The 22186-nt window shown below is 62.0% G+C and overlaps 3 protein-coding genes across 3 annotated transcripts; all 3 read left to right on the forward strand.

Annotated features, from left to right (window-relative positions):
• Positions 1-40: 40 nt before the first annotated feature.
• On the forward strand, positions 41-11936 carry ADAM8 (ADAM metallopeptidase domain 8). The gene is made up of 24 exons (XM_019728319.3): positions 41-578; positions 1391-1494; positions 2471-2547; positions 2694-2772; positions 2852-2928; positions 3212-3395; positions 3657-3719; positions 3843-3911; positions 4163-4332; positions 4435-4516; positions 4798-4949; positions 5064-5241; positions 5553-5642; positions 5804-5993; positions 6085-6166; positions 6495-6657; positions 7100-7177; positions 7646-7730; positions 8203-8317; positions 8878-9073; positions 9404-9469; positions 9661-9711; positions 10826-10903; positions 11315-11936. Exons 1-24 carry the CDS (start codon positions 164-166, stop codon positions 11363-11365), a joined length of 2895 nt encoding a protein of 964 aa, XP_019583878.3. The 5' UTR covers positions 41-163; the 3' UTR covers positions 11366-11936.
• On the forward strand, positions 11655-17348 carry LOC148755145 (uncharacterized). Its single transcript, XM_088791950.1, has 4 exons — positions 11655-11802; positions 12087-12455; positions 12973-15327; positions 16988-17348. The coding sequence occupies exons 1-3, from the start codon at positions 11655-11657 to the stop codon at positions 13503-13505; spliced, it is 1050 nt and encodes a 349-aa protein (XP_088648076.1). The 3' UTR covers positions 13506-15327; positions 16988-17348.
• On the forward strand, positions 13903-17348 carry LOC109445715 (uncharacterized). The gene is made up of 5 exons (XM_088791951.1): positions 13903-14009; positions 14136-14322; positions 14598-14664; positions 15049-15136; positions 15225-17348. Exons 1-5 carry the CDS (start codon positions 13903-13905, stop codon positions 15922-15924), a joined length of 1149 nt encoding a protein of 382 aa, XP_088648077.1. The 3' UTR covers positions 15925-17348.
• Positions 17349-22186: the final 4838 nt, after the last annotated feature.

The following is a 22186-nucleotide window of genomic DNA, read 5'->3' on the forward strand; positions in this document are numbered from 1 at the left end:
ATAGGGAGGGGTTCAAGTTAGGCCGTTTGCCTCCTTCTCCGTTCATTCAGCCCACAAGTATCAAGCTTTGCCATGTGTTGGACAGCCCACACGGTCCAGGAGATACCTGGGCACCAGAAGTAGCCACAGGAACACCTAGGAGCAACCCGACCCGGGGGGAGGGATGCAAGGGAAGGGCGGGGTGCGTACCCCCAGGTGTCCCAGGCCCCGCCCCACCCCTCGTCCCGGGCCAATTGGCGGTGTGCGTGTGGGGGGTGGCTGGTGGCCTGGGCGGGGCGCCAGGACTAGACGGAGCGCACAGAGCCGCGTTCCCACACTGCGCCTTGGGACCCAGACTCCCGTATCCTCGACTGAATCCCCAGACTGCGAATCCCGGACCCACATCCGCGCCCCCGGACTCCAGGTCCTCGGATCGCTGTCCGTGCCCCCAAACTCCGAACCCCAGATTCTCATCGCGCTCCCGGACCCCAGACGACTGGATCCCCGATCGCGCCCCCAGACTCGGAACCGTGGCCCCCATCTGCGCCTGGCAATGCGCCGTCTCGGGCTCTGGCTGCTGGGCGCGCTGTGGCTGCAGGGTGAGTGCTGGGCGTGGGGCTCTGGCCGAGACCAGCCCGGGGAGGGCTGGTCAGCTGGCCTGCATCCGCGCTGTGCTCTGGGCTGGTCCCTGGAGGTCACTCAGCGTGGAGGCCCCCCGCTTTGGACAGCCTGACCTTCAAAAGGGAACTGAGTGAAAACCGTGCCTGGGGCTTTCCCTTGGCTCCTACTAGAAATGGGCTGGGACAGCAGGGCTCCTGGATGGTCCTTGGGCCTTGGGGTGATTGCCCACCCCCACCCCCTAGACCTCCCCAGGCAGGCAGGGAAGGGAGCGCTGACGAGCTGGGGCCTAGATTTGAGGGGCGCCTAGGGTTGAGGGCTAGTAGTCTAGCCACAGGGGGGTCCCACCTCCCGCCTGAGGAAGACCAAACTCCACTCTGCCCTCCCCCTCCTCCGGTGGGTCCCTGCTGTCTTGGAACCGAGGGTGCTTTGAGATCCCAGATGAGTGAGTGCAGCACCGTCCGCGGAGGCAGTTCCCCAGTTCGATGCAGTTCTTTGATTAGTTGAGATGGAATGTGCCGGCCAGCCGTCCCCTTCCCCAGCGCCCTGCCTCAGGGCATGTGTGGTCCTGGGTCCCAGGAGGGGAAGGGACCATTTGGGAGCAGGTTGTGGGCTCCTGGAAGGGCTGGCTTCGGGCAGTCTGCTGGCCCCACACGGGGCGACTGTCCTGTGGTCCTAATGCCAGATCTCAGAGTCTGGTCCCCACGCCGTCCTACCAGAGCCTGGGAAGGGGCCCCCCCCAGGGCATGAGGGTGGATGCCCTGCGAACCTGCCGATCCCCTCCCTCCCGCAGCGGTCACCTCCAGTGCCCCCCTGCCCCACGTGGAGCAATATGAGGTGGTGTGGCCCCGGCGCCTGCCAGGACCCCGTACCCGCCGAGCCCTGCCCTCCCACTTGGTAAGTCTGGTCCGGAAGCTGGCTTGGGGCGCCCCAATCTGGCCCCTCAGAGCTGGTTTGTTAAAGCATTGTACCTCCTCTGTGTCCAGCCAGTTGTGAGGGACCATCACTGGGGCTGAGGCCCAGCTGGGCTTCTGGGCTTCCAAGTAGATTGGGGGCGTCTCTGCTCTTGGAGGGCCCCCTCCTTTCCTCCTCTTCCCCCTCGCCTTCCTGTCTCCTGCCCCTCCCTGTGGGCAGAGCCACCGGCTGCCCTGCCCTCTGAGGGCCTGGCCTCCGCTGAGGTGGGCTTCTCCCTGTCTCCCTTCCAGGAGCCCTGCGGGTACTGGCCACTCCCTAGTCGCACTCAAATTCCTCCCTTGACTAGAGGGCGAGATGGCTCACCGGGAGCCTGTTGTGTTTCGTGTTTGCTGTGACACACCTTTCTTGGGATTTAGGGGCTGGGCTGGGATTCCCCACAGCTGCCTGGGGGCAGTTCTGGAACCCACGTGGGTGTGCGTGAATGCACATGTGCGTCTGTGTTAGGGAAGAGCCCTGCTCTGACCTCGGTGTCCTCCCTGGGCCCTCACCCCACCTTGCTGTTATGGTGCATACTATCCCCGCGGTCAGCAGGGCAGGGAGGGGCAGGGCCTCAGGGGGAGGGCACCTGGCACTGGAGTGGCTGCCCCACCCCCACTCCTTTGCTGCCTGTTGGGTTATGTGCCCCCTTCTTGCTTTCTGGGGAAGGAATGTCATCATCGTCCCTCTGTGGACAGATGGGGAAACTGAGGCCTTCCCAGGACCCTTTAGTACATCCCGGCATCCTTCACTAGCCTGATGCTGAGCAAACCCCAGGTCCTCTGAGAGCCTTTCAGGCTGGGGTTGTCTGGCCTTGGGCTGCACCGCTGCCCAGCTGAGCTCCCCTTCACCTCCAGATTTGAGGTGGGTGTGGCCTGGGCCAGAGCCCCTCATCCTGGACCCGTCCCTTTTCCTGGCTCAGGGCCTGTACCCAGAGAGTGTGAGTTATGTCCTGGAGGCCCGAGGGCACACCTTCACCCTGCACCTGCGGAGGAACAGGTAAGCAGAGGCCTGGGCCCGCCCCCAGCACACTGTCCTGGGCATCCAGCTCTCTGGCCCAACGTGTTCTCCATGCCAGACATGGCCTCTGAGGGTGGGTGAGGCAGACGGGGCCCAGGGTGCAACCGTGCTTCAAAATTTTCCAGGGACCTGGTGGGCTTTGGCTACACAGAGACCTACACGGCCGCTAATGGCTCTCAGGTGACAGAGCAGCTGCACAGTCAGGTAGGGACCTGGGCGGCCCTCCCCAGGGTGGCTGGGCACCAGGAGTGGGCCTGCAGAGCTGTCATGCCACCTCCCACAGGACCACTGCTTCTACCAGGGCCACGTGGAGGGCCACCCGCAGTCTGCCGCCAGCCTCAGCACCTGTGATGGCCTCAGGTGGGTGCAACAGATCCGGGAAGGGCACCCCTCATCTTCCGGAGAAATGAATGGAGGCTGAGAAGAAAGGGCCACACTTGGGGACCCCTTTCTGCACCTGGGTGTCTGGGCTCCTCTTAGAAGTGACAGGTTCCTGGACCTGTGAGGCGCCCACTGGGCATGGGGCACTGTCCCCAGCATATCCCACTGTAGAGCGAGCCTCATACCTTCCAGTCCTTCCATTCCTCCCCACGGGGAGGGGGGGTGCACTGATTCTGAGCCACCTGCTCCCGCCTACCTTCAGGGGCTTCTTCCGGGCGGGCGCCGCCATCCGCCTGATTGAGCCCCTGGACGGAGGCAGTGAGGGGGGGCAGCACGCACTCTACGAGGCACAACACCTGCGGCAGAAGGCGTGGACCTGTGGGGTCAGCAACACCAGCCTGGAGAGCATCCTGGGCCCCCGGACCTCGGCAGCCTTCAGGCCCCGGGTGAGGAGTCCCCACCCAGCTTCATCCCTGCCCCCCAGACTCCCCATGTATTCAGGGCCAGTGGGTCTGGCTCTGCCCAGCAGCTGCAGAGACAGCTTCTTAGTCTGTACTGGTGCTTCCTGGACAGGCCCCCCCACACTGAGCTGCCTGGCCGGGCGCCAGCTCTTGGGCCCTGAAAGATGATCAGTGTGTGGAGACTGGGCCGAGGCCAGGAGGGCTGTGGCTGGGGGCACCAACTAGCTTCTTATCGCTGCATTACAGAACTTGCCCCTGTCCCAGGAGACCCGCTACGTGGAGCTGTATGTGGTCACCGACAGCAGATTGGTGCGGAGATTGGCGGAGGCGTGGCCGAGGGGCTGGGGCGTGGCCGAGGGCGGGGCGTGGCCGCAGCGGGTCCAAGGCCCAGGCCTCCCTGAGGCTGCAGGCTGAGCATCCGCTGTCCTCCAGTTCCAGGAGCTGGGGAGCAGAGAGGCTGTGCGCAAGCGGGTGCTGGAGGTGGTGAACCACGTGGACAAGGTGGGGGCCGCTCCCACCCTGGGGGGGCCCCTAGGGGCTGCCAGGACCCTTGGCTCACAGGTCCCTTCCAGACCAGGCATCACCCAGTTGGATACAGAAACCCTGATTGAGGAGGTGGGGTGGGGGCACCTGGGAGGGGGTGTCAGCAGGTGAGGAGGGATCTGGGACTCCCCCAAGCTGTGTCCGCTCTGGGACGGGCTCCTGTCCTCACTGTCCGGAGCCTGACCGGCGAGATCCCTGTCTTCTCCCAGCTTTATCAGGAACTCAAGTTCCGCGTGGTCCTGGTGGGCCTGGACATCTGGAACAGCGAGGACAAGATCCACATCAGCCCCAAGGCCAGCATCACACTGGACAACTTCCTGGCTTGGCGGGCGCAGCACCTGGTGGGACGACACCCTCACGATAACGTGCAGCTCATCACGTGAGTGGCGGTGGACACACAGCATGGCCATCACTAGGGAGGGCTGCGCGGGGTCGAGGAGGCTTCCGGGGTGCCACCTGCAGACACTGCTCTTGTTTCCAGCCGGGTTGACTTCACCGGGAATACCGTGGGACTCGCCGGGATATCCACCATGTGCTCCCGAGACTCGGGGGCTGTGAACCAGGTACGGGGGCATCAGCCTGCTTTGCCACACTGGCTGGAGCTGCGGCCCGGGGAGGGCCAGACTTGGAGCTGAGCTGGACGTGTGAGGGGGTGACCGCGGGACTTCAGTCCACCTGCTGGTCCCCAGGCTGTCCCCATGAACACCCGAATGGCTGCTTCCTTGGGAGGATGCATTGATGCTTTTGTGTTTTAAGAAACGGTGCGGCAGGCAGGCCTTGCATGGGGAGGTGAGGGCCGAGGGCGGCAGGAGGGCAGCACTGGCCACACAGCCTCTCCCTGCAGGACCACAGCCCCAACCCCATTGGCGTGGCATGCACCATGGCCCACGAGATGGGCCACAACCTGGGCATGGACCACGACGACAAAGACGTCCAGGGCTGCTACTGTCCCATGTCTCGTGATAGCGGCGGCTGCATCATGGCGGCCACATTTGGGTGAGGCTTATCCCAGTTCAGCCTGACTGAGGGCCACCAGCAGAGCAGGGCATCCTGCGGGACAAGGGGCCTGCACACCCGCCCTCCCCCTGATAGGCACACCCCCCCCTCCAGCTCTGTATTCCCCAGGAGTTTCAGCCATTGCAGCCGGGCCAACCTGGAGACGTTTGTGGAAAAGCCCTATATAACCTGCCTGGCGAATGCCCCAGACCTCGACCGCCTGGTGGGCGGCCCTGTATGTGGAAATGGCTTCGTGGAACGTGGGGAGCAGTGTGACTGCGGCCAGCCCCAGGTACAGTGCCTGGCACCTGCCGCCACCCTCAGTCTTTTACCAACATAAGGGTGCCACGGGTCTCTGTCCTGCAGGTTAGGACGTCCATTCCTGACCCACCAGGCACCCTGCATACCCACCTGTCCTCTGACACCTGCAACGAGCCATAGGGGACCTGAGGGAGGGAGCAACAAAGGCCTGCTCGTGGGAAGGTCCCAGCCCAAGTGAGGGCTGGTCGTGGAGGGTGTTGGGCCCCAGGGTCGGCTCTGGAGCCTGGTGCTGGCCCAGCATGCAGCCCCCTGAGACCCTCCCCGTTGCCCCCTGCTCCCCAGGACTGTCAGAACCACTGCTGCAACGCTACCACCTGCCGGCTGGTGGAGGGGGCCGAGTGTGCCCATGGCACCTGTTGTCATGAATGCAGGGTGAGCACGGGGCCCCCAGGCACCCCTCAGGCCTCCAACCCTCCTGTGCCCCACAGTCAGTGGGTGGGAAGGGGCCCCGGGAGGACCGGTGACAAAGCAGCAGGTGTGGGTCTGCTTGGGTGCCTGCCATTCACTTGGTGAGCTTCACTGTGCTGGGCCAGGTGAAGCCGGCTGGCACGCTGTGCCGTGCCGCCAAGAACGTGTGTGACCTGGAGGACTACTGTGATGGCCGGCAGCCCGCGTGCCCAGAGGACGCCTTCCAGGAGAATGGCACACCTTGCCTGGGGGGCTACTGCTACAACGGGGCCTGCCCTACACTGGCCCAGAGATGCCAGGATTTGTGGGGACCAGGTAAGGTGGGCATGAGCCTGGCAGGAGACCCACAGTCCTGCAGGGTGGTTTCGGGTCCCAAGCCAGACGACTGACTGCTCCTGGCCCACAGGCGCACGGGTTGCTATGGAGACGTGCTATAGCTTCAGCATCTCATCAGACTGCAAGGGCCAGGTGCCCCTTGGCTCCCGCAGGTGAGTGTCCTTCCATGGCCCGACTGCCCTGGCTCCAGGGCACAGGGTGTCCCTGTAGGCAGGGCCGCCCAAGAGAGTCCTCTGCGCAAAGGAGTCGGGGGCTCAGGCATCTCTCTGGGGGCCCATCCTGCTTTCCAGGACCCCCAGGCCTCAATGTCTTGCCCACTGCGGCTGGGGTCGTGGACATCCCGTTGTAGACCCCACAGCCTGTCCAAGTGTCCTGGGCCTTGTCTCCTGGCCACTCCCTGGGTCCCCCTGGACACGGTCAGTGTGCAAGGAACAGGAGACCTGGTTGAGCTGGCACCACAGCAAGTCCCTCTGTCCACAGAGTCAATAGGTGTGGTGTCCTGTTCTGCGAGGGCGGGCAGCAGTCCCCAGAGAAACGCTCCTGCACCCTGACCACCGTCTCAGCTACTTGCCAGGCTCTTGACCTGAGTGGCGGCCCTGGGTACGAGCCAGTGCCCGAAGGCACCAGGTGTGGCGAGAAGAGGGTGAGTGACCACAGCACCTGCCATGCACGCACGTCGGCCAGTTGCAGCTCTTGGGTTCCTGTGGGTCATGGCCAGACAGGAGCCTGGACCTGCCCCTGAGGCAGTCAGGCTGCTGGACCCCCAGGTCCTGGACGAGTGTCCCACATGGCGAGCAAGGCGGTGCGGGTGGAATCCTGTGTTCTCAGCAGAAACTCGGAGGTGCAGGGGGAGGCGCCAGGAAAGCCCGCTCTCAGCTCACGTGATCCAGAGACCTCTCCATTCTGCAAGTCCCCACAGGGGACAGCTGGGGCCGGTCCTCTGTGGCCCTGGTGGCAGTGGTAGGCTGGGTGGCCACCGCCTGCCCCCTTGAAGCTCACCCTGCAGGTTTTGGGTCGGCTTCGGCTGATATACAAGAGGGGGCAGCGGTGCAGGCAGCTGCCTAAGGAGACCCCCTGCCCTCCAGGTTTGCTGGAAAGGACTCTGCGAGGACTTCCAAGTTTACAGAGATGTGAACTGCTCCGCCAAGTGCAACGGGCGTGGGGTACGTGGTCTTGGGATGACAGAGACTTGCAGGACAAGCCCCAGGGGACAGGGCAGCGACCTGTGCCTCAGGGACGCACCCGCATGTGACCTGAGGCCAAGGTGGGCTGGGGCTGCTCTGAGCTGGGCTGCGCTCAGCTCTTAGTGGCGCGTCAGTGACTAGGGACCATTAGGTTCACTGAAAGCTTGAAACAAAGCGGCTGGAGCAGCCCTCCTGAGCCCTGTCTCGGGGACGGGGTGTGTGCTCCCGGGACAGGCCACCATGGAACTTAGAAATCCCTTGTGTTCGGTCAGCACCCTCCTTTGGGCACCAAGTGAAGGGCTGCTGCTGTCTGTGTGACGGAGCCCTGCACACCTGGCTCGGGGACGAGTCCAACCCGTCCCGGTCAGGGGTCACAGCAGAACCCCTCACAGGCCTGAGGCTGGGCCTGGTTAACTGCTGTGCAGGTGACGCCTGGTTGTCCCTCAGGTGTGCAACCACAAGAGGCAGTGCCACTGCCAACCGGGCTGGGCCCCACCCCACTGCACACAGCTGCTGGCTGACATGCGCACAGGTAGGGCCTGTGTGCCCCCAAACCATCAGGTTGTTGTTAAAGATTCAGGCTTGGAGTCCCTGGGCATCCTGACCCTACAGGTCTAGGGCGGGGCACACGATTCCATGTCCCCACCTCAGCCCCACATGAGAAGGGAGGTCCTGCCCTGGGGGGAGGGGCATGGGAGGTACCGGGTCCCCAGCCCCTCCTGGGCCACCCACCCCCAAATGTGTGTGGCTGTGCACAGCACCACAGCCTCTGGGGCCTGGCCAGGCCACGCCTGAGTCACTGTGGGCCTGGGGCCACCATCACCAAAAGCCTGGACCACTGGTGTGATGTCCCGGGTCTCTGTGCCGTGTCCTCAGGCAGGCACTTGAAGGGCACAGGGGTCTCAGGAAGGCGCCAGTGCCAGGTGCCAGGTCCCAGGCAGTGTCGCCCGTGGGCCCTCCCAGCCTCTGCTGCCCGTTGACGCCTGGCCTCGTGTGCCCCACAGCGTCCGGGAGCCTCCCGATGGGCGTGCTGGTGCCTGTGTTGCTCTTGGGGGTGCTGGTGCTCGCCGTGGCAGGCGTGGTCATCTACCGCAAAGCCGGGAGGCCCGCCTCGTGGAGGTGAGGGTGCACTGGGTGCAAGATGTGTGCAGCAGGCACGGCCGCCCTCGCATTGCTGGGAAATGGTCGCTGTCGCTCCAGGAGGAAGGGAGCCCATATTTCATGTAGTGTGTCCGGGGGCCTTTGCTGCAGGCACTCGGCCTCTCACTGAGGTGGGATAGGTGACAACTTGGTGACAGGTTGGTGCTGTGGTGACCCAGAGAGAGGTCAGCACTGGGATGACGTGGGCTCGGGGAAGCTGCCCCACCTGGCCTGATCGCCAGCTACCTGCCCTCAGTGGTGACCTTGACCCCTATGCCAACTGCAGCATGACACACTTGCTCAGCAGCCTCAGACCTCCCGCCTGGACAACTGGACCCCAGAGCCGATGGGGCCCGGGACACATGAGGCCACCTCTCCTTTTTTGCCTGTTTGTGACTGATGAACCATGTGGGAGGTGGCAAGGCACTGCAGCTGAGAGGTCCCCGGTCAAGCCAGGGGACCCCATGCCCAGCAGCCCCCTAGTCCCTGGGTCAGACCCTGAGGCCAGGACACCCTGAACCGCCTTACTTTCTCCGCAGGAACGTGGTCCCCAAGGCCGCCATGGGACTCTCCAACCCCCTGTTCCACGAGGGAAACAGCGTGCCAGCTACGGGCAGGGCTCCAGCGCACACTGTGGGCCCCCCAGAGCCGGTCCCTACCATGCATGCCATCCACCCCAGCCAGCCCCCCAGGTCTACAGCTGCCGCAGTGACCCCTAAACGGCCACCCCCTGCTGTAAGCACCAGCCGGTTCCCCAGGGCTGCAGGTCTAAGCACCTGTGGGAACGGGTGATAGAATTGGAGTTTCCACTTGAATCTGAGTCTTGGGGCCTCACAGGGTCCTTCTGATGATGGTTTGAGGCCCAGACGCCCACCACTGCAGCCCCACATGCTTAGGGAAGGGAAGGTGGGGGTCACATTTGGGCTTGGGGCCCTGCCACGTGGTGGGACAGAGTCCCCATGCACACACGTGGGAGGGCAGGAACCTCAGGTCCTGAGCTGGGGGGGCAGCTCCTGGAGGCGGCCACCAGGTGAGGTCCAGGCTCATGGTTCCCGTTTCCTGCAGCCTCCTGTCGCCCTGTCCAGCCCACCCTTCCCGGTTCCTATGTACACCCAGCAGGCACCAGCCCAGGTGAGCAGCGGTAGGGGCTGCAGCCAGGCCGTGTAGGTGGTGAAAAGCGGGTCCCGGGAGGCGGAGCTCAGGGGCTGGATTTGGAGGGCTGGGGAGCCCAGGGTGCACTTTCAAAAGGCTGATCACCCAGGCCAGTGAGGACATTAGCTGATCCCAGGGCCCAGGGTCCTGACTGCCCTTTCGCCTTCCAGCTCCGACCTGCTCCTCCCACCAAGCCCCTCCCAGAGCTGAAGCCCAGGCAGGTGAGAGCACATGGCCACTCGGCCACTCAGAACACTCCCCTGGCTGTGTCTGTGCCCTTCCTTCCCCTCCGTCCAGACCCCTAGCCTGCCACACAACCCAAACCCCACAGAAGGGTGGGGGGCTCACCTGCAGACCTGCCCCCTTGGGGCTTACCCTGGAGCTCCCTTGCGGGTCACAAGGTCTGGCCCTGGCAGCACTGCTGCAGGGCCTGCCGATTGGCCATCTCGGCCCTTGAAAACACTGGCCCCTGCAGGCGGTTGCCTCAGCTGCTTCTGGCAAACGGGGGACAGCAGGAAAGGCCAGGCTTTCTCAACAAGCTGGGGTCCCTCCTGGGACAGGCTCCACCCCCCTGATGTTCACCTGTGTGTCACCAGTGTTGTTGACTCATGCCAACCCCTCCCTGTAGAGTCCTGGCTTTCCTTTGTATTCGTGTCTGAGAGATGGGAACCCCTGCCACTTCTTAAACTCACTCACATGGGTTTTCTTGCAACAAACATTTACTGCGGTGCTCTTTTAATAGACGTTCTCTATTTCTTTTTAACTTTTTATTTCGAACTAATTTTAGACCTACAGAAAAGCTGCAAAACTGGTGATAGGAGGGTCTGACCAGCCAGATGGGGGAGGGTGGGCGGGCAGAGAGCTTTCTGACCCAGGAAGTGGTGGCAGGCTGGCCAAGGCTGCAGGGGAATCATGCTGGAGACCTGAGGCTGCTCACTAGGGTCCTTCTGGGGTATCGAAAACGACACCTACCAGGCCCCAGCCAGGCATCCTGGGCCAGGGCTGAGTATGGCTGGTCGAGGCCGGGGCAGCCTCCACCTCTATCCTGGCTTCTCCCTGGGAAAGCAGAAATGAAAACAATGGCAAATTCCCATAGTAACTTTTTGGCTTTTGAACTTCTAAGACCCACATTCTGGCAATTTAAGAGCTTTCCATGGGCTAGGTTGGGGAGGTGTGGGGGCATTGAGTTGAGGGTGACGGGTGCCTAGGGGAGCACTTCTCGTTAGAGATTTCAGCAGAAAATCCTGCAGGCTGGTCAGAGCACAGCAGAGCACTTAGGAAGATGGTTGGGGACCGTTAGGTGGCACCCCTGTCACTGTGTCTGCCTCCTCCCAGGTGGTCAAGCCAAGCTCTGCGCCTCCAATACCACCGGTCAAGCCCAAGGCTGGAATGGCCAACCCAGGACCCACTCAGGTAAGCCCCTTACCCAGGGCAGTGTCCACCCACAGGGGTGGTGGAGTGAGCTCTTTCCCCAGCAGGCCGCCTGGGCCACTGCACTGAGAGGGCTACATTCTCGTAGGAAGGAGAAATGTCAGCTACAGGTTAGTTTTATCATCTGGTTGATACTCTGGCAGAGGGCTTTTCAATGACTGCCCCTTCCACTGGCTGTTAGGTTGTCTTCACCTACTCATGTAAGTATGAAAGTCTGCGTTTATGGGTGTTAGCTGTGGGTATTGTGACTGTCACAGCTGCCATTCACTGTGTGCACAGAGCCATCGTATTGTGGGACAAAAGAAGAATCTACATTTCACAAAATGTAGAACACTCAGCTGCGTTCCTTGTAGCAGCTGCTTGTTAACATCAGTTTGTTTTTTCTCCTCCAAGGGAGCTGCTGGCCCAAAGGTTGCGCTGCAACCCCCCATCCAGAGGAGGTGATGGGCCGCTCACAGCACCCCCGGGGCACCGGCACACCTGCCTGGAAGTTGAAAGAGCCACGTGAGCCTCGCGCCAGCCAACGCACACCTCTGCCCAGGCCCTTGGTGCCCCCTGATGGGCTGGGTCCACTGTGAGACGTCCTAGCTGAAGAGCCAGCTTCTCACAGCCAAGGTCGCGCTCAGCATGGCAGGGTCACAGCCCGGCCTCTGGGCTCAGGGTTCCTGGGCTGGACCCTCCGTCGCTGTGCTGAACTCTCACCCACATTGGCCAGACTTAGCTCTGTTGTGGCATGTGTGTGCGTGTGTCCCGACGGCCGCTGGCCGCCCTCACCATGTTGAGGCCCGGATCTCACTCCACCAGCTCGCAGGCCTCCCGCACTCCTGGCTGCTACAAGCCCCGTCCAGGCAGGACGGCCCTGTGTGTGCACCGCCCCCAGGGTCAGCTTGGCACAGGGCGGCAGCCAGTGGATTGCATCTATATCCAGACTGCAAACCCCTCAATTTTCGGAGCCTGTTTCCCTGTGATTTAAGAAAGCAAGCTTGTTTTTACTATTAAATTATTGATCAAGTTCTGACTGACAGAAGATTTTTATTGGATGAATGGAAAATGGCGCATGCTAAATAATGTGGAATTCACCTTAATTACTTAAGGGTCCAAAGCCTCTTAAAACAAAATGTATACTGTACATGGACGTCAAGTTTTAACCTTATTTTCTGCCTAGATTTTATCGTAGAGGCCCCCCAGCCCCAATTAAGCCGTCCCAGTCCACCAACTGGAGACGTGCTGGTAGGGCCGCACCCCAGCTCGCACCTGGAAAACGCCCGCCGGGTCGGGGCTCCGGCAACGGCCCCAGCAAGCCGCCCCGCCCCTTCCGGTCCCCCGACCCTCCCCATCGGGTCCCCGAAGCCTTTCCGGCTCCGTCTCCCAGCAACGGGCCCGACAACCAGCCCCCCGCCATGCTGGCTGCCGCCGCACCGCGCCCCCCGGTCCCGCCGCTGCTTCCCCGCGTGCTCCGCGGCCTCCGCCCGGCTGGACGGGCTCCCGCTCAGCCGCCCCAAGCGCCACCTGGCCCGGGACTTCAGCGACGGCGGTGAGGGCGGGCGAGGGCCCCGAGGCGGACGTGGATATGGCCGGCCAGACGGATGGCCCGGGAAGGGCCAGTGTCTCGGGAAGGGACCCAGGTCCCCGGGCTCCCTGCCAAGTGCTGAAGATCCTGGAGCAGGCGTGAGGCGCGCTCTGGAAGGGATGGCAGGACGCGAGAACGGAGAGGAGGCAAAGATGGGGCACTGACGGCCCCGCAAGGAGGAGTGTGGCCGGGAAGGGGGGCGCGCGCTGCATTCAGTCCCGTTCCTGGGGAATTCCCCACCCCAGCATTCCCTGGGGCGGACGAGGCAGACTCGGGGTTCCCTCCGGCACCGCCTCTGACCCCAGCCGGGCTCCTACAGCCTTCTCCCCTGGGGCAACCACATCCTGGGCCCAGCCGTTGCTCCCCCAGGACTCCTCTGGCCTCATCCACCTCGGGGGCCGTGGGAGACTGACGTTGTCAGGGAAACGGGTACTCAGCTTCGCGGGCAGCTCACCTTGCGCCCCTGCCCCCCCCCCCCCAGTGATGCTGGCGGAGATCGTGAAGCACTTCCACCCCCAGCTCGTGGACCTGCACAACTATGTGCCCACCTGCAACACTGACCAGAAGCTCAGCAACTGGAGCGTGCTCAACAGGCAGGCGCCAGGCAGGCTGCTCAGACCAGCGCCACCCTGCAAGCTCCCCTCCCTGCCCTTATTGGAGACCCCCGCCTCCCTCTCGCCGCCAACCTCGTCTCTGAGGGCCCTCCCTCCACAGTGGGTCTGGGTGGGCCGCCTCTTCCCAGCCCCTCCTGGTCTCTGGGACGTGTTCTCAGGCTGTTTCCTTGCTCTGGGTTTCCCCCATACCCTCCTCAGTGTCTCTGTTCCTGTCCCCTGGGATCTCACCATCAACCTGGGGGTTCCCCATCAAGAGGACAACACTGGTCACCCTGCAGCCCACTCGCTGTGTGTCCAGCCCACGCCAACCACACCTCTCACTCGCTCACTCAACAATAATTCTGGTGCCAGGCTGTGCTCCAGGTGCAGCAGACAGCAGCCCCTGCCTTTGTGGGACTGAGAGTCTCCAGGGAAGATGTAAACAGGAGAGGTGCAGAGTGTGATGAGCTCCATGAAAGACAAGGCAGGGTCCCTGAGTGAAGTGGGGTGGCCTGTGGGTGCAAAAGGAGGCAGTGGGGGAGGGGGAGCAGAATGCAGAGTCCCCGAGTCCCTGTGGGGTAGCTGGGGGGAGGCGCCTTTAGAGCCACCAAGGGTCCCTGGAGGCCATGCTGAGAGCCCGGCTCCTTGCCTGGGCAGGTTCTCACAGCACTTCGCTGTGAGGGGAAGCGGAGGCCAGGGGAGGTGGCTGCCCTAACCCCCAGGGGCGACAGGGTGGCCATGGCAGGCCGATGTGGGGTGTAGTGGCAGCAAGACGTCAGGTTTTGGGTGCTGGAGCAAAGCGTGCCTCAGGCAGGACGATGGGTTCTATCACAGAGAGCCCTGCCACACTTACTGCTGGTGGCCCCGGCTGGAACACGCTGGGCCTGAGCGCACAGGGCAGTGCCTGTCATGTCACCCTGATGAGGTGGCTGGGAACAAGAATGGCCACTAGGCCTCCACAGGTGCAGGGACAAGAAGGTGCCCCCGTGCCAGCCTCCCCCTCTGAGGAAGCTTGGCTCACCGCCTGGCCCCACCAGGCTAACTGCTGAAGGCTGCTCGCCCCCACCCCCTGCTTCCTTCACAGGAAAGTCTTTCACAAGCTGCGTTTCTGTGTCTCAGAGGCGGATATCCGAAAGGTGGTGGCCAACGTGCCTGGGGCCATCGAGCCCATCTTGTGTGCGCTTGGGGAAAAGGTGGTGGATTGCAGCACTGGCCCAAAGGACCCACCCAGCACAGCCGTAAGTGCTGCTGCGATCACGTGGGCCAGGTCCCCTTACCTGCCAATGAGAGGGAAACCGGGACATCAGTGGTGATGAAGCCCCTGGTCCCCAGTCCTGGGCCATGCAAATTTCACAATGGCTCCTTCCCAGGCCTGCGCAGGCTGCACCCTCTCCCCTTACCCCTCGCCCCTCCAGTCTGTGACTGGGAAATGCAGGGAGGCCGGTGCCTGACGAGGTGGGGAGTAAGGCCCTGCTGACCACATCTCACTGTACAACCTCTGAAATCTGTGCAGGACCCACGAGTCTCCAGGGCTGATGTTGACGGACTGTGCGTGGGGCTCACCACCCCTCCACACACTGGTAGTAGCTGAACCTCCGAGGGGGGAAACGTAAGGGGCAGCACCAGAGGACAGGCATGTGGGGCTCTCAAATTCACACCTGCAAGGGAGGGCAGGTGTGCCCAGGTGACAAAGGTCCCCAGTGGGGCTGGTGGGCCACCAAGGGGACTGAGAGGGGAGCCCACACCGCTGTTAGGGGCCATGCAGGGTGGCTGTTGTTCAGTGGACATCTCCAAATGGGGCACCATTTGGCAGCATCCAAGGCTGCTCGCATGCATCAATGTCAGCCAGGCTGTGCCCACATGGTACTGCCGGTGTGGGCTCTGCCCCCACCCTCACGTGCTGTTGCCAGGCCAGGCTCCTCTCAAGGCAGGTACCTGAGCTGACATGCCCACTTGTCTTGCAGGCCTGCTGAGCCCCCCAGTACCCTCCAGCGTGAAGACCCTCCTCAGTCAGAGGGCTCTGGAGAAGATGGGCCCCTGTGTTTGCAGAGGGTGGGCCCGTTTCCCAGCCCTCTGCTGTCCCCCCGGCCACCCTTCCCTGCCAGCCTGCAGGGTTTAAGGCCAGGTGTTTGCCTTTCAGTCGGGACCCAGCTGGTGGGTCCTGGGAGCAGCTGGAGCCGGGAGTGCAGCAGAGGCTGGAGGAAAAGGAGCAGGCGCTGGCCGCTCTGCAGGAGACGGTCCAGGTACCGTTCCTGGGGCTCCCTCAATGCCCGCTCACCCCGGGGAGCGGAGGGACTGGCTGTAGGTGTCAGGGGAGGCTCAGACCCAGTGTGGGGTGGGGCAGGCAGGTCCTTGACCAGGGAGAACTACATCTAGTCTGGTTATTTAAAAAACAGTTTAACTATAGAATATTCCAAACGCCCAGAAATGGAACTCACCACCCAGCCTCACCAGTTACCAAACCCCAGGGCCCATGTCCCGAGGCTACAGTCACAGGTGTCACCACCCAGATGTGCTGGACAGCAGGCCCAGGGTCGTGGGAGCCAAGTCAGGGAGCGGAGACACCCCCAAGATGCCTGCCCCTCGACCCCTTCACCAAGGGTCTGCAGTGGTCCAGAGTTCAGGAAGTGCTTAGGCCCCTCACTGCCATAGCAAATGACCACCCTGTGCCCCCCACACCCTGTGGGCGCACTGGCTGCAGCTTCAGACCCCAGATGGGGGTGGCAGGCTGCACAGTGGGGCTCAGGGTCAAAGGTGTTGGCGGGAACCGTGATGACGGTGGTTCCTGGGTGGGTGCCCTGGTCCTGGTGAGCTGTTTTCTTGAGGAAGTAGCAAACTGATATCATCGTGTGGTTTGCGTTTGCTGGAGGAGAGCAGGCGGAAGCGATGAGGCGGCTGGCTCCAAGCTGCTGTCTCAGCGAGGGCTCTGGCAGCCCCTTGCACCCACATCTATGCTGTCCGTGCACTAACCAAGTGAACCTTCACTGTTGTGTTTTACGAAACCCGGAGGGGAAAGCAGCTCCACCTGGTGTCCGGTGATTGTCACTGATGTGGGTGGGTACTGGGCAGGGGTGACCAGCCGCCCAGGGACCATGGGGGAATTCCTCGGTTTTGCCGAGGAACCCAGCGTGCAGGGGCAGGCGCCCTCCGTGTTGGCCGAAATAGGAAGTGCAGCACTCAGTGTACACTTCGCAGCTTGTTACTGAGGAGTGGGCATGGGGAGGGGTGTGGCCAGGACGGCTCCCTGTGGCGAGCTGACCCCTGCCACCCAGGGTTCAGGAGAGGATCTGTGTGCTGATGCCTGCCTGCCTCTGCCAGCTGGTTTGGAGGGGTCTGTCGCCAGCTGGCGTCGGCCGTCACACTGTGGCTTCCCTGTGGACATGGTGTTTGGGGCATGTGAGCTTTTTCAAATCCCACTCCTCCATTTTTCTTGCCTGTTGGAGTGTGGCAGGGTCTCTCCCTCCAGTAAGGGACAGTCTGTGACACGGCCGGCTGTCCTCGACGCAGAAGGTGAGGGTGAGGAGCTGGGCGGCCCACGCTGCACCACCATCTTTCAGGACAGCGTTTTCTTGGCAATTAACTTTCAGAAGTGAACTTGGCACATACTGTCCAGCCACAGTGATTGCATTCCAGCAGCATTAACACGCAGGCACTGAGCAGGCTGCAGAGGGGCCCCGGGGAGCCGGCCCTCCGGTGACCTTCCCTCTCTGACCATCATGCTGGTCCCCAGGACCTTTCCTGAGGGCCCCGAGTCTACCTCCCCCCACGTGTCCCAGTTGAGGGCCTGGGGCCTGACCGCCGGCCATCGGCCTTTCCGTGGGCTGGCTGTAACTGGCTGGTGCTGGCAGATGGACAGGGCGTCAGGGTGCCTGATGTCAGTCAGAGATGTGTGTTTTCCTGAAGATTTTGCAGATGAAGGTGGTGAGGCTGGAGCACCTGGTCAGGCTGAAGGACCAGCGGATTGCGGAGCTGACGAGACGCCGGGATGAGCTGATGAGAAAGGCTCCTCTGAAAGGGTGGCCACCCTGCCTGTCAGCCAGACCCTGAACTAACTACTTGAACACACGTGGGACTCCCCCGGACCAGGGCTTCCAGATGTGGCCACACACTGTCCAGCAGGCTCGGAGGGGACACTGCAAAGGGCTGGGGGTTGGGGCTCAGCGTGTAGCGTTCACGGGCGTCCTGGCAGCCCCCAGCCGGTGTCTCCTGAGCTTTATCCCCACCGACCAGTCTGGATGTGAAGACCTGGGTCTGTTTCCTTTGAGCCTGGAGGAGTCTTGTCGTCCTTTTCTGTGTGTTGCTTGTAGGACCCACCCTTGCTGACTGGCCGGCAGTGTCCTGCGTCAGCCAACCTGAGTCCTGGGGGAGAAATGGCCCCCTGGGGTGTTGATCCCGAGAGAGACAGGTCACTCCACTTTGCTCTGGGATTTTGAGGCTCATGGTGCAGCTGGGACCAAGGGAAGGGTCCCTCCCAGTCCACAGGGGGTCCCTGGCCCTGGGGAGGAGCCTTGCCTCGGGCCCTGCCCGAAGGGTAGGCAGGAAGGCCACAGGCAGGCAGCCGCTGGCCCTGGGTTGGGGGCTTCAGGGGCAGTGTGCTGGCGTGGCCAGGATGCCCCCAGACACTGAGGGTGGCTGTAGGGACAGGCAGGGGCTGTGGCCTGCTGCTGGCTCCTGTGTCCTGGCACCCAGCCTCCCCTGCTCCCAAGTCCATGGGGGCTGGAGGACATCCCGAGCCCTGGTTCTACTCCCACTCCCGTTGCCTCCTGGGCTGAGGGGGTGGGGAGAGCGTCCCAGGAAGCAGTGTCACAGCCACAAACTCTGTCAGGGTTTCAGCCTGAGTCAGACAGCCCACGTGCTCCCTGAGTCAGACAGCGTGTCTGGTGGCCCCCCAGCAGCACAGGATGGGTCTGAGGCCCATGTTGAGAGAACTGGGGCTTAAGCCCCTAAGAGGCACCATGGAGCCAGGTGACCTGCTGGTCAGCCTGGACTCTGGGGCGGGAAGGCTCCCATGGGCCAGGAGGTGGGGGGGTCCAGACCCTCTGGTGTAGGAACTGAGGCCATAAGCAGCACATGCCTGGCCCTGTGTGGGGAGCAGGAAGATCTGCCCAGAGATGGGGGCTCGCGGCAGCTGGGGGAGGGGCAGGAAATAGCTGGGAAGGGCCTGGCTCAGTGGCTGAGTCAGGACAGGCCTGGGCAGCTTCAGACCTGGCGAACGGCCTGGGTGGAGCTGCAGGAACCAGGACTTGGTGGGGGTAGTCTTCATGGTACAAGGGGGCTGCCGCTCTGCTCTGGGGCCCAGACACACACAGACACACATGCACACGCGCGGGTGGAAGCAGGAGGGCTCACCCCTGGCCACACTGGGCTGGATGCTGAGCAGAGGCTGCTGCGTGCATGCGTGTGTGCGCGCGTGCGCGTGCTTTCACTTTGGGGTGGAGACAGGATGGAGTTTGGGAATTGGCCAGGGTGACAGTGCCACCCGGCAGGGACTGGGAGCAAGTGCTGAGTATCAGGTGCCTGGAGGCCGGGGAAGGCCCCAGGTGAGGAGCGCCACAGCTGGCGGGCTGTGTGTGGGGGGAGGGGGTCCCAGCCACAGCCCCGCCTGCCCTCCCTGCCCCGCCTGGCCTGGCTCCAGACAGGATCCTGCTTCAGCAGCAGGACTCAACCGTGACGCAGGTGCCGTTTAACGTCATGCTGTGAGTCACACCAGCCTGCTGTCTCCCTCGTCACTGTCACCATTGGAAGAACTTGGACTCAAGGTTAAATTTAGGACAAAACCTGAAGCCAGGCTAGTCCCATCCTGTGATGGGAAGTGAAGGCGCCCCCAGCTCGGTCCAGCTCAGCGTTGACTTTCTGTTGAGGCAGAGAAGTGGCCGCTCGGTGCACAGAGGCCCATGCCACCTCCGCTATTCGTGCTCCATGACATCGGTAGCACAGAAAATGCTAGAACCAAGTGACTGTCACAAAAGTGACCGATGGTGACAAATACCTTTGTCCCTGTGTCCAAAGGTGAAGGCAGAGCGAAGGGGCAAAGACGGGTCTGAGTAGGGTGTCGAGGGCCCTTCCTCGGGAAGAGTCGCGTGGACCGGCCCTGGGAGAACGGGAGGCAGACCCCTCACTCTGCTCAGACCCACTCTGCTGGCCATGGGCTCAACTATCGTCTGCTTATAGATTCACGTCACTCCGCACTCTTCTGCTGTGACTGCACCAAGCAGACAGACAGCCCCCCAGCCCCCTCAACACAGACCAGAACCTTAGGGTGTTCGTGAAGCTGGGAGGTGGGTGCTAAATATTTCATAAATATTATAAAAAACTTTTTAAGGGGGGACATTAGGATGCACAGAGGTGTAAATGTGAAGGGCGATTAGAAACCCACTTTGCGGGCAGGCGATGTCAGCGCACCTCAGGCCCGCCCACCCTGGTCAGTGAAATCCGGAGCGAGGCTGGGTTTCTGGAACCCACTTCCTCATTTGTGAAATGGGGAAGCGAAGGTGCCCGCCCACCCGCAGGGCGGCCAGTACTATGCTGCTGGGCTGGGCCTGGACGCACCACACCATCTGGGAGCCCCGGTGGGCTGGCCCAGGGGTGACCCCGTGTGGCCAGTGTGGAAATCACACCTTCCCAACCCTTCCTTAAAAATTGGCAGCACGCTGTGATGCAGGTTTGCAAATCCCTGGACCAGCAGACCTAGTGTCATGCAGGGTGTCATGCAGGGTCTCTGGTCCCACTCCCCACATAAGAACACAGGATATGGTAAGGTCAAAAAGGAACACCCACGGAGCCATAGATAGGGGAGTCATACCACTATAGTCTCGCTGGTGGCTGAGTTGGAGACACAGGAAGCAGGAGCCACACGATCCGCAGCCTGCCGCAGCCTGCCGTCTACTTCTCTGCCAACCCACCTCACTTGCTAATTGCAATCCGCGCTTGCTAGCTCAACCACCATCAGTCCTTCTGGGCACAGCCAGATTTCCTGGGCTTCAATCTGCCATGCTAACTGCCATGGCAGTTATATTAGTGGCCAATGGTTCACAGGTTACAGCTGATGGCCAAATAGCCACAGCTGATGTCCGTCCAATCACAGTTGATGGCCACTTACTACCTGAGCCAGCACCTTTCCATGTGAGGCCGAGAGCCTGGAAACTGCACTCCTGGCTCTGTCCCCACACTCCACACCTCCAGGGTCTCGCCTCACAATCTACGCGACAAGAATCTTCCGCGAGGGGCCCTGTGCGAGGAGCCTGGAGGTGAATGCAATATCCTGGACACAGCCAGTCTCTCTGGGCACAGCCAGGGTTTCTCAGGGCACCACCAGTCCTTCTGGACATAGCCAGACTTCCTGGGCTTCTTAGGGTACCACCAATCTCACCGGACACAGCCAAGGCTTCTCAGGGCACCACTCTTTCTGGGCACAGCCAGACTTCCTGGGCACAGCCAGGCTTCCTGGGCACAGCCAGGTTCTCAGGGTGCCACCAGTCTTTCTGGACACAGCCAGGCTTCCTGGGCACAGCCAGGGTTTCTCAGGGTGCCACCAGTCTTTCTGGACACAGCCAGGCTTCCTGGGCACAGCCAGGGTTCTCAGGGTGCCACCAGTCTTTCTGGACACAGCCAGGCTTCCTGGGCACAGCCAGGGTTCTCAGGGTGCCACCAGTCTTTCTGGACACAGCCAGTCTTCCTGGGCACAGCCAGGGCTCCTCAGGGCACCGTGCTGGAACAACAGCGGTTCACAGCCAAGGTGCTTACATATTCTCAATGGCGGCCGGTCAAGACACAGGAAGCAAACATCCACCGGTTCCACTACATGGTGGTACGTTCCCAAGCAAACAGTCAAGCAGTCCATCAAATCAGGGATGGAAAGCAATTCCCCATAGTCCACAGTCATTTGCCAAGCCTGTGCGTTGGCCTCACGTGTGCCCTCTCCACAGGGAGAGCGCTCCAAGTCCTCCCCAACCTGGGGGTGAGGGACGACCTTGACCTCACGGGCATCTTCCACGGAGGACTCAGCAAGCGTTTCCTGCTGGGACCACAAGTCCCGCATCCGGGCGGCCTCAGCAAGCACTTCCCAGCCCACAGGGCCGCAATGACCTTTGCTTTCTCCAGCCAATGCTGGTCAGAGAACCGTTCATGTCTTCCCACCCCTCCACAGGGGTCCAGCTCTCAGGCAGCTGCTCCTCCTGGTCTTCCTGAGACTGAGTGTTCATAGGCACAAACTGCTCAACTGCCCTTCAGGGAGCTTTGGCTTGCGCCGTACCCTGCTCGCTGCGCCATGTGTCATGCAGGAAGTCATGCGGGGACTCAGCTCCCGCTCCCCACATAAGAACGCAGGATATAGTGAGGCCAAAAAGGAACACCCACGGAGCCTTAGATAGGGGAGTCATACCACTATATTCTCGCTGGCAGCTGGGCTGGAGATACAGGAAACAGGAGCCACACTATCCGCAACCCGCTGTCCGCTTTTCTGCAATCTGCAACTCCGCTGTGCTAACTGCAATCCGTGCGTGCTAGCTCAGCCACCATCTTCTTGCTAGCCCCCATTTGCTGCTAGCGTAGCCACGGCAGTTATATTAGTGGCCAATGGTTCACTGGTTATAGCTGACGGCCAACTAGCTACAGCTGATGGCCATCCAATCACAGTTGATGGCCATTTACTACCCGAGTGAGCACCTTTCTACGTGAGGCCCAGAGCCTGGAAACTGCACTCCTGGCTCTGTCCCCACACCTGGCCTTCTAGCCTCTGCAGGAAATGACCTGGAACTCACTCAGCCAGAAACCTGTGAGGCCGCAGCGGCCTGAATGAGGGTGGTGGGGTGGCCCCGTGTGGGCAGATGAACACGGGAAACCCACGGTCTCCATCCACCCGATGCCCCCCACCCCTCCCAGCTCCTAGGTTTGCATGTTTCCGTGAATTTGGGAAGACTGGATTTGACTTTTTAGTACTCTGGCATCCAACTACTCGTTGCCAGACGTGTACTTGAGTGAGCAGGGGCTGGGAAGCGCTGGCCAGGCCGGGGTGGACAGCGCTGCTGCGGACGCACCTCCAGGGACTCCAGGCTGAGGCTGGTCCCAGGACTCCCAACGGCTTCAGTTCAAATGGGACCCAGC

This window comes from Rhinolophus sinicus, chromosome 15 (assembly GCF_057876585.1).
Source record: "Rhinolophus sinicus isolate RSI-liver-muscle chromosome 15, RSI-T2T, whole genome shotgun sequence".
Taxonomy (NCBI): domain Eukaryota; kingdom Metazoa; phylum Chordata; class Mammalia; order Chiroptera; family Rhinolophidae; genus Rhinolophus; species Rhinolophus sinicus.